Consider the following 11,442-nt stretch of genomic DNA (forward strand, 5'->3'; position numbering starts at 1 on the left):
GCAACTGGTGAAGAAATTTGAATATTCATATGGGCATGCTGTGACCTCACAAAAATAGGATGGTAAGCCTGTGGTCTGATGTGCTTCCTCTCTCACTCATCCTCCTTGCTGTTAAAGAGGGTCTTTTGTCACTACCTGGCTTTCTTGTTCATGGTGTTATCTATCTTGGGTCGAATGCGCTCTCCTTATCTCTGATTACTACCAGTTTCACTGAAAAGCGCCTCAGGGGAGAGGGGGAAGCAACTTCCCATGCATTCTCTTATATGAAATCTGAGCGATGTTCTAACAACTTGCAAAGCGCGCAAACATCGGGGTGGTAGTCAGCAGATGCCTTTATGGCGCATGAGCAGATCCTCTCATTCTGAACTTGCCAAAACAATGCCGGCCAGTGGGAGAGTTTGGTCACTTTTTATAGCAGTAAAAGAAGTTTTCTAAGTTGTGTCTTTAAAGAAGCGAAAATGTCTCCGGAAAGGTTTTTGTTGTCAACATGTGGTGTTTGTTGTGAAATAAAAACGTGGCGATCGAATTTTTCCGTGCCGATCGGAGCTATTGTTTTTGCTCTATCGTTTCAAGGTTGTTTGTCGACTTGGTTGCTCTTTGTAACGTCATTTGCGATCCCCACATGCGTTAAAAATCGTAGTACAATCATTTGCTTTTCATTGCTTAAAAGGAACGCGACATCACAAAATTATCATTCTGGTTTAATTTACCACCTGATTATTTGCACCCAAATTAGATGTCAAAAAACAAATAAAAATGGTCACGCTTTTCAGATTCGCGAAGTAAATATGCGGCGCTATTTTTCACCGGGCTGATTGGGGCCGAGTTCTGGCATAGTATGCAATACTGAAATACAAATTATGAGTGTCGAAGGAAGGAAGAGCAAATCCTTTTTTAAGTACACCTTGGCGTTTAACTTTGCAGGGGAAAACAAGATGCCAGTAAAATGAAGAAGGACATGGTTTACTTGTTTGCCAAACTATTTGCTGGCACATTTGGCAGTTATATACGACAGCATGCAGACGTTTCATCAATTCGGGTGAGTTATGATTATGATGATTATGATTATGATTACAACCCTCCAAGTTAAGACCATTTTAGTCGCCATGGCGACTAAAATTTTGGAGCTGGCGACTAAATTGGAACCAAAGTCGCCAGCCTGGCGACTAAAATTGAGAAGAAGGATTGAAAGTGTAAGCTTAATTTAGCGACTAAAATTTTTCACTGGCGACCAAACCTGAGCAGTTGGTGGCCAAATGGCCACAAAGGAAAAAAATAAACTTGGAGGGTTGGATTATGATCATAATTATGATTATTATTTTTTTTGGCCATATCAAGGCTGGGTATTCCCCTTGCAAACACGTTATGTCGCAAACAGAATGGTGTTTGGTAAGAATTCCTGATATCGCGCCTGCTGTGTGTGAAAACAAAAAAGAATCAATAATATTTGTGGGTAGCCGTACGAAGAATATAGGGGACCATGTAAGCAAACTGAAGAAGGTCAAGACCATATCGCAAATTTCTGTTCTGCACCTTCTAAAGAAAACGCACGAGGTAAAAAAAAAAAACAATGTTCGCAACCAGAACGATCACACAAAACAGCTCTTTGTTTGCTTGAAGAAACGGAGATCAATAAATCTTTCATTTGAGATAAATGACAGCCTGTAACACATCTGTATCGTTTTTTATTTCATATTTTTATTTTACGCACACACACGCACGTGCGCGACCAACGAAAAATACTTAATCTTGCAATATTATCAATTCCACGTCGACAACATCAACTTTGTAGGTTTTAATTCTACCAAAATGATTTCAGTAACTACTGCCAATCCAGGGAGAGGGTTCGTATTGACGTTTTAAAGTGTTCTGAAGGTATTGTTAGAAGATAATTGATGTAATAACAGGTCATAGAAATCCATTGGCCACATGAAGAGATACGTTGTTGCAGATTGAGCATGTGATATTTTTCGCTCGTTCTAACTCGTTCATTTTTACTTGCTCTTTCTTTTAGGCAGCTTCAAAATCACAAGATGAAGTACCGGTTTTTGGTTCCCTTTGCCCTACGCATTTTTACGACATATTCAGGCGATGTTTGCGAACAAATCCAGATGAAAGGCCATCGTTTTCGGAAATCAGGCGATCTCTTGTTGCAGAGGTAAAATTGCTTTTATGTTATCATTAAGATTTATGGTGTCAACACTAAATGTATATATTTGAACGAATTCGCAGCAACCTGGCCGCAAAGTTTTCGCTTGCACTTAGGCCGAGCCCGAGTTCAAGCCCAGCTAGCAGCCTTAACTTGTTGGGAAGGGGTTGGGGGGGGGGGGGGGCTTAATGTCAGGGATGGTGTGGTGGTCTTGCCCAGGGTCTGGAGTATCCGCTGATGCCTAGCCGTCAAAAGCTGGGGAAAGGGGGTGGGGGTGCCACTTTAGACTACTGGGCCTAGGTAGGCTTGGGCTCTATTGAGCATGTCTGTGTTAATTTTAAATGCCTAGTGTTGATTGTGAATATTTTGAATAACATTGCTTGGGGGTTCCCTGTAGAGAAGTCACCCTGCTGGTGTAGCAGGTGTTACCTGGGCTCATGACGTCCCAATCTCTAGCCAGAGGGGAAGTCAAAGGACTTATAGCAGCCTGGAGTATTTTGGGAGATGGGTGTCCAGGTTTTTGAAATATCACTCAGATATATATTGCTAATAATAACAAGTCCGAAGGACTCATTTAACGGTTAACCCAGTACAAAGCAGAGTAAGGCTCGCTGCGGTATAAGGAGAGGGAAAATAGGCTCTCAACTCTTAAAATCCACAAGTTAAGAGACGGGAATTGTGCAAAATGGTTTTTGCGTATTTGTTGCCAAATTGTAGGGAAAGTCTTCAGAAATACGTCCTGAAATAAAACAACAACAACAACAGCAACAAAAGTACATCTTTGTGTTCCCTTTAGTGTCTGGGTCCGATTACTTAAAGCATCTTAAGATTAAGTTGGATTAGCCTGTGTACAGCCGTCACTCTCCCCTTAAAAAAATTCCCCTTCACGATTATTTTGAGTAAAGGGGGATTTGTGCAACCATTCCCTGTGTTTCCCAAGGTCGTCGTTTACACTATTGGGAATAAATCAGCCAAAGGTGGATTAAAGTGTATGGGAAACAGTTCTGAAAAATTATTAGAAACCACGAGATCAGTTGAGTACGGAAAAGTATCATAAAATTTAAGTCTGTTGTCAAAAACCATTTTTGGAGGAAGGTTACGTTACATAACAATGCTTACACAGAAAGGAGACATAATAAATTTACAACAAATCAAATTAAACGAATGTATTATCAATGGCTAGTTTTGCGTCCCATTCAAGAGCATTCGAAATATTTATTAAAGTAGTGTGTTCAGCTTCAGTTTATTGAAGTGCTCCTTTTCTTACAGGAGCAACCTTTGAAGGTAAGGGTTGTTAGCAGCTTCAGTGCCGCATCAGAAGGGTTTCTAAGCTGTGATGCTGGAGAACTTATAACTGTCATCTCCAAAGACCGTCACAGGTACATTATGAAAGAATGATTGTTAAGAAAGTATGACTACGTATCGCAGAATATTATATAAACGCTTCATAGTCTCAGTGGACACTTAAGGACGCCTAAGGAGAGAAAAGTGGCGAAAGATAAAAGTTTTTTTCCCACGTGTGTCGCAAGGATTTCACACGGCATTACATGTACTGCATGGTGATTGGCTTACACAGACGGTATTTTTAGTGCAGAATGCACTATTGTGTGTGATGGTTTGGTGGGCTGTCGTCTGCTAAACCCCTAAAGCTTTAAAGCGCTAAAGCACTATAGTGTAAACTTTTAATCGCCAATTAATTAATTAATGTCAATTAATTAATTATTCCTTGTGAAGGGTTTGGGGGTGGGGAGCACCTGACCGTACACCCCAAGTAAACTCGTGGAACATATCTACGTTACTTTCATATGAAGATTTCAAGGGTATATATTTGTTTCAGAAAACTCTTTGTTCTCTTTGAAGTGCTATTCTTTCTAGAGCAAAGTACTTTGCGCCAAACGCATGCACAGATTAGTCTATTTACGATACTTGCAATTGAAGAGCTCAAGGATCTATATTTGTTTTAGAAAGCATTATGCTCTCCTTGTGGTACTATTCCTTCTGGAACAAAAAACTTTGGCTAAATGCATGCTCAGATTAATATGTTCACGTGTTTCTTCCTGCAGAAGGATTCCTGTGGACTCAGTGGCGCCAAGTAAAAACCGCAAATTAATTGAATTAAACACTAATGCACTTACGGCAGTTCATGTGAAATAATTCTTGCTATGGCAACGCCATTTCTTAGAAAAGGTGATCTAGCATGATTCTGAAAAACCATTTCTTGCATTAATCGACAATATCTGATCTGTGTTATATTCGATGTTGCCCTGTTTGCAGAAAATAAATCAGGTTACCATGTCAACACGTTACATACGTTTTCGACAAAAACAAATGAATCATGTTACACATGTTTTCGACAAAAACAAAAGTATCATGTTACATAGGATTGTTCAGAACAGGAAAAGTATCTCGTTCGCTGTTTCAATATCAAACTGAAACTCAAACTAACGAAAATTAAAATATCAGGGACGTGTTTAGAAATCTTGTATCAAATCCTCACGACGTGTGCTTTTCAATGTGGTAGGATTCTTGTAGAATCCGTGGCGTTAATTTAATTAGACTGCATCGCAGCGAATAAAATTCAGTCCTTTTGAGTATTATCTGTCAAAAAAACGTTTTCAGTGAATTGCACTAACTATATGCCTTTTTGCTGTATTAGCACGGTAAGATTCTTTTCGGCATGGTTTACGGTTATGGTTCGCAGGCGCATACGCCTGCGACGTAAAGTTTAACGTAAAGGTTAATGTAGGCTTACATCTTGGATATTGGACATCCATACTATTGTCAAAACGAGAAATACGCTGACCAGTATCATATAGCCATATAGTCAGTCTCATATAGTCACGGGCTCAGGTGTGGAACTCATCGAAGTTGCGTGTTTTTTGAAGTTGACCGTTGACCAGAAAATGTTTTTTTATTGGATCGCGGGCTCAAGTCGATTCTCTCAAGTTGGTTTCGTTTAAGTCGGGCAACGTAAATAATCGGGGAGCTCCGTTCTTAGGCTTGCCTTAATCTATTTAATACTCTGTCGTCATATCCCCATTAACGTACGGTACTTAATGTACAAGCAAAGGATCACGTCGATGAAATGACACAAGCTTGGTCAATTTCTTATATGCTTACTTGCAGGGATGACAAGAATGCCTGGTTTGGTGAAACAGAAGACCGAAAAATTGGATTTTTCAAGCGCGATTATGTAGAGGAAGTACTAGACGAGAATATCGATGGTAGGTGTGGGTAAATAGAGTACCTCTTCTCTCGAGATGGTTAAAACTGCACTGTTAAGTTTTTACGACCAGGTAAATATCCTTCATTATTTTGGTTTTCAGATTCAGTTATGCCACTGGAGATCCGTGCTCAAGGTCCCAAAGCCGAACTTGCTTTCCAAAATGCCTTGCGGAATGGAAAAGTGAAAGTGTACCGTGGTCGCATTATGTTTCTTGGGCAGGCCCGTGCAGGGAAAACAAGCCTGAAGAAATCACTTCTCGGCATCCCCTTTAACCCTGAAGAAGAAAGTACCGTGGGAGTCGAAGTTGACCCATCCAGGTGTGAAGTGGATGTTGACCAAGTTAGCAACTGGCAGCGCACAGAACAAAAGAAACTTGATGTCTCTGAGTTTGCTGACGACATAGCAAGAATGATCGCTAAAGACTTGACAGAAACAAGTTTAAACGAAAAGAGCATCGATGACGCTGATTGGAACTTGGAGCAGGTAATAAGTTAGCTTCTAATGCCACTTTTAAACTCCATGGAAACAGTTTTTAACCTTATTCAGACCGTTATTCTTATGGGGGACGGGCTTTTTTACGACCAGGGGATTTCTCCCCACCACATGTACATACCTCTAAGGGTATTGAAGTTACGAAGATGAGGGTGTGTAGCATCTCCAAAACAAAAATGGGTCGGTTGACACGATGACGTGGTGATGTCGTCATGACTTTTGAACAGCCGCCATCTTGGACATGCAAATTTGAAGTTCTTGACTTTTTGAAGTTAGAAAACGACTTAAAGTAAGACAAACCATTAAGAGGAAAAATTGAAATTTGGAAAACATGCCTGTTAAAACGTAGTTTTCTTGATAATATCAAGTTAGAAGATAATGTCAATATGCACTTGTAAGGTCTTCCAATACAAAAAAAGGTTTAAATGAGCAACAAATTCTGTAACAGTTTTGCTAATTATCTCTATTATTGGCTATGTTTCCAATTAGGAGAACAAGGATGAGGTGGATGCTGGCGGTCCGAAGGAATCAGAGATTTCACTGGACATAGCCAAGCCAATACAAGAAACAGAACAGGAGAACGAGGCATCAGTTGGAGACCCTACCGCCATTGCGCTAGAGAGAAGCAAACCAGCAGAGCTAGATATTCAATTAGGTATTGATACTACTGCAGTTGTGCCGAATGACGTCACAGATTTGGTTGTGCAATACTTGCAAGATCTGAAGTTGGAGGATAACATCAGAACAAAGGAAGCCATTTTAACTCTGTGGGATTTTGCCGGGCAGCACCTTTATTATGCATCTCATTCTGTTTTCCTCTCCCCACGAGCTATTTACGCCTTGGTGTATAACCTAAGCGAAGATCTGAATGCTCCAGCAGAACCTTGTGTCAGGCAGGGCATTCATGACATTGTCCTGGAAAATCCAAACAATGAGACCAATTTGGAGAGTTTGTTGACCTGGCTGGCCTCTGTTCACAGTATTCGGCCAATAACGGATGAGGATGGCGGTCAAAATGAAGGGAAACTAGCTTACCTTCGTCCTCCAGTGTTTATTGTAGGTACTAATGCAGATCAACCTTTTGAAGATGTCAAGAAAATGGAAAAGTGCATTCAGAAAAGTATCTCGGGAAAGACGTACGAAAAGCATGTGATCAGGCCATTCTTTGCTGTTGACAACACAAGATCGTTTGGTGATGACGGGGTGCAAGCACTGCAGAAAAGGGTCGTGGAGGTGTTAAAACAGGAGCCATACATGGGTGAAGAGGTGCCAATAAGGTACGATGCTATGGACCGCCATTCTAGTGTCAAGTAATATATAAGAGGTTCAGTTAAAAAAGTCAATAAGAAAGTTGACTGCTAATATTAAACAAAGAAAACCTATTGCCAACTTGAATCTGCATTCACATCTGGGTTTCAGCAACTTTCTCGTTAACTCCCTGCAGTCCTTGAACTGTCTAAGCACTACTCACAATTACCTGCAACTGAAAAACAGAACTCGTCAAAATGACCTGACCCTTGATTGACTTGCTACCTAGAATGTAAAGATGCCTTAGCGATTTGTTATAATAACATGCAGAGTTATTAAGCTAAAAAGACTTTTCAGCTAAAAAGCTGAAAAAGTCTTTGCAGCAAACGTGTGAATTTTTTGTTTTCCTCAGGTGGTTTACCTTCGAAAAAGAAGTCGAGGCTTTAATAGCAAAGGAAACCTATCACATGGATCTTGAACAGCTCCTAGCTGTCACAAGACGAGTCTGCCGCATAGACGACGAGGAAGAATTGACTGCCATGTTGAATTTTTATCATGACCTTGGAGTGATCGTAAAGCATGGCCATACTGTTGTGCTGCAGGCTCAATGGTTGGTTGACCTTTTCAAACAACTCATAACTGTGCGACCCTTTGATGAGGTGGTAAGCAGAGATTTCTCTATGAACTCTACATTACTTCTGGGCTCGGAAGAACTTGCCATATGATTACTCATTAAGTTCATTGTCATTTTGGCCAGACCTAAATCTCAGCTTTCTTAACAGACTATCAGGAATCTTAAAACGAAATTTTCATACAGCGACATTTTCACCTTTCTCCTTCCATTCTATCCTATTTAATTTCGTTTGTTCAAAACGGGACGTCACTCTGCATAAAAGCAACATTGCCTATTTTGAAGCACAGTGTAGCCTCTAGTTTACTCAAATGTGCACAAAATTCTTACGAAAATGCCTCTGAACGACTTGATTTCCACTCGGTTACAAGGCGGAGGTATACTTAAAGGCCGTTTATCCACCGCTTAATATCGAATATCTCGTTTGCCTTTCAAGCAATCCAAACGAATTCACAGTGTATGTCTTCGGCGGTGTTTTGAAAATTTTTGGCGATATTTGGGAGGAAACAGTTTTTCTCAAAGGACTAGTAAATTTTAGAGAAATAAGAAATATTCAAGATTATATGTGATTTGAAAATTAGAATTTGAAGTTAAAAATTAGTAAGTGGACACCCAAACAGTCCCCTGACAACCTGGAGTGCTCTTGATGGTGTTCTTTATTGTATCCCTTTTTCAAAACCTCTTAAAATTTCATTCAAATTCACTTTTACCCCCGCCTCAAGTGAGGTGGCCCATGAAAACAAGAAACTCACTCTACGGTATTTTTCTTGTCATATCTTTATTCAGAATCCTCTGTACTCAGAATGCTGGCTGGAACTCGAAGAAAGTGGTATTCTCAGGATGACTCTTGTCGATCACGTTTTCGCAGATTTCATTCAGAAAGGTCTTTCCAAGGAGGACATTTTGGATATGATGGAGCTCTATGGGTTAATCGCCAAGTTTTCCTTTGGACCAGCATTTGGCGAGCAGGAGCAAAGATACTTTGTGCCTGCCCAGCTTCGATCATCCCCTTCAGGTCTGTGTGAGATAACGCCCACTAACAACGATCCATGCCCACTGTATCTCCATTTCCTCGATGGATTTGTCCCTCATGGACTGTTTCCTCAGCTATTGTCGAGATGCATTCGCTGGTGTTCCGTACATGGTCCCAAACAAGCTCCAAATTTATACCACAATGGGGCAAGGCTTTTCATTGGCAAGCGCACGATTTACAATCTGATTCTTATCTGCAAAAAAAGATTCATCAAGGTCATTTTGAAGCAGGGAAGTCCTTCTGTTGCCCCTCTGTTCACTGCTACGGCAGAAATAGTGCGTGAAGTTCCCGTTTTTCTTGAAGATACCTTACAAGACTTGTCACACGAGTTGTCCTGGTTACGTAACCTCCGGTATGAACTGTGTGTTGCATGCACCAATTGTTCAAAACGAGCTGAAGAATGCGTCAAGCACAGATCGATTTCTTGCGCACACGAAGACTGCCTACATCTCCTTCAAGTACTTCCCGAAGAACAGCTGATTTGCCCCAAAAGCTTCGGCAATGAAACAGTTAATGTTCGTGGATTGGAGAAATGGTTTGGAGCTCATAAAACGGAGGTAAAGATCCTTTCAAATTTGTTTAATTTTTTCTACTTCAGTTGTAAACACGTATTGAATTTGAATTTGATCGTTTCTTACAGATAACCTCGTTCTTAGAGTTTTCAGTAGTTGTTCTTACAGGACTTGCTACACAGTAAACACCCGCATATAAGAACCTATGATTTCGGGGTTCAGGCTGATCAAGTTCTCATTTACCGGGTGCTTAGTGAGAAATCAGCCTTCTTAAAATGTTCTTAAAATTTGTTTCAGAAATACTATACATTATACAGTAGAGGTTTAATTAACATACAATGTTTTTATTACTTACACTACCATTAGATAAATTTTAAATAAATACATATTATTTCTAATATAAGTAAACATTAACAATTAAAAAATTCAACATGAAGTTGTTATTTCTTATATATAAGAACATGATTTATTTATCAGGCTGAATCCACTTGTTCTATATGCGGGTGTTAACTGTACCTCAAATCTGATTATTTAACATCTTTGTCTCAACCTTGACATTCAACAGCGGCTTTTTGTTTTCAATGCTATCCATAATAATTTTCCTACTGAAATGTTGTACGTTAATATGTTTATTTTACTTTTGTTTGTTTAAACGTAGGTTGAAGAACAGAAAGTGACTTTGGGCCCCCAAGGTAAGAAAAGCTCGTTCTAGTTAAACGTTATTGCACGTTTTATATTTTAATAAAAACTCTTTGGTTGTACTCACTCTATGAGAGAAGTACTATTGGCGGCCTCGAAACATGGAAAGACTGTATTAATTGCAACTGTCATGCATGTGCGATATATCAGGTGTGCCTGAGCAAAGTGCAGCTGATGCTAAATCTTGTAGTTATGAGTGTATTGTTTGCTCCGTCCAGCTATGATTTGTTTTCCAAGGCGAGGAAGCAAGAAACTGAAAACAAGATCTTTATTCTAGTCGCTGCAGAAGACTAGTGTAGGTTAAGCTAGGTTAAGCTAAAGGAATCTTGCCACTGTGCAGGATAAATGTTACTGTTCCTACTTTCACAGCTTTGGATCAGTCATCATCCAAAACCGGCAAACCGTCAACCGACGATCTTCTCCTTCTTGCCTTTGAGCTGGGCACCTCATGGAAGATGCTTGGCCGAACCCTGGCTCTTCCTGAGCCAGTGCTGGAGCAGATTGAAGTGGATAACCGTTACCTTTCTGAAAAATGCTATGGTGTGTTAAGACGGTGGACAGAAGTTTTTGGGTCAGCGGCGACTTACGAGTCACTGGCACGAGCATTGCAGCATCCCATTGTGGGAAGAGGAGAACTCGCTGTCAAGTACTGCGATGTTTGCAGAGATATATATCAAGGTAAGAAGCGGACCTTTCGATTCCGCCGAAAAGGCTTCAACAAATGATAAGGTAACCATTTTCATCATAACCATACCTTTACCCTGTTTAATTATGTCGCTAGCTTCGCTTTCGCGCAAGGTGAACCAAATCCTACGCTGTGGTCATCCTAGTGGGCAGGGTAATGGGATAGTGGGATTTTCCCCTGTGTTTCGCAATGAAAATGCTAGACTTTATGCCCTATAATAAATCCTTTACAGACCAATCTTGTTTGGTCAAGATAGCCGGATTTTGACCTGTTCTTGTCCCTTTTTGCGTGATTATGGTTTTCAACTACGTCTCGATCTATTAACACGCAAAAACGGAATTTGGCCAATAGCCAAATATCTTGACCAAACAACCTATATACAAGCCATACATCTGATGCAATTTTAGACTTGGACACCGCACCCATCCCATCTATGACTGCTGATATTTCCGGCTCGAATTGCTCAGTTTTCCTGTCGTACCAGTGGGATTTACAAGACACAGTGAAGAGACTGAAAAGCAGGATGAAAGAGAGTGGGATTCAATGTTGGATGGACATCGGACAGATGGGCGGTGGCGATGCTCTGTTTGCAAAGATAGATGCCGGTATTCGAGCGTGCAAGGTCAGATTAATATTTTGTAATTCCTTCCTTTCTTCCTTTCTTCTTTCTTATCCAATAATACAATTCGTGAACTCTACCAGGACAAAACTTTGCCAGAGTTTACAGTATTCTAACAATTTTTTGCCCTGCTCGTCTACTCGATATC

The 11,442-nt window shown here is 40.4% G+C and overlaps 1 protein-coding gene across 2 annotated transcripts in view; it reads left to right on the forward strand.

The window, feature by feature from the left end:
• The window catches only part of LOC144655583 (uncharacterized), a 39,795-nt gene that overhangs the window by 26,384 nt on the left and 1,969 nt on the right, over positions 1-11,442 (forward strand). For both annotated transcript variants that reach the window (XM_078515866.1, XM_078515867.1), the window contains 11 exons: positions 925-1,039; positions 2,015-2,158; positions 3,419-3,528; positions 5,276-5,373; positions 5,476-5,858; positions 6,357-7,144; positions 7,528-7,777; positions 8,533-9,336; positions 9,950-9,983; positions 10,360-10,668; positions 11,083-11,297. In XM_078515866.1, the coding sequence (XP_078371992.1) occupies positions 925-1,039; positions 2,015-2,158; positions 3,419-3,528; positions 5,276-5,373; positions 5,476-5,858; positions 6,357-7,144; positions 7,528-7,777; positions 8,533-9,336; positions 9,950-9,983; positions 10,360-10,668; positions 11,083-11,297 (3,250 nt within the window). The remainder of the gene's footprint in view (positions 1-924; positions 1,040-2,014; positions 2,159-3,418; positions 3,529-5,275; positions 5,374-5,475; positions 5,859-6,356; positions 7,145-7,527; positions 7,778-8,532; positions 9,337-9,949; positions 9,984-10,359; positions 10,669-11,082; positions 11,298-11,442) is intronic.

Source organism: Oculina patagonica, chromosome 5 (genome assembly GCF_052425735.1).
Source record: "Oculina patagonica isolate OP01 chromosome 5, crgOcupat, whole genome shotgun sequence".
NCBI classification, from domain to species: domain Eukaryota; kingdom Metazoa; phylum Cnidaria; class Anthozoa; order Scleractinia; family Oculinidae; genus Oculina; species Oculina patagonica.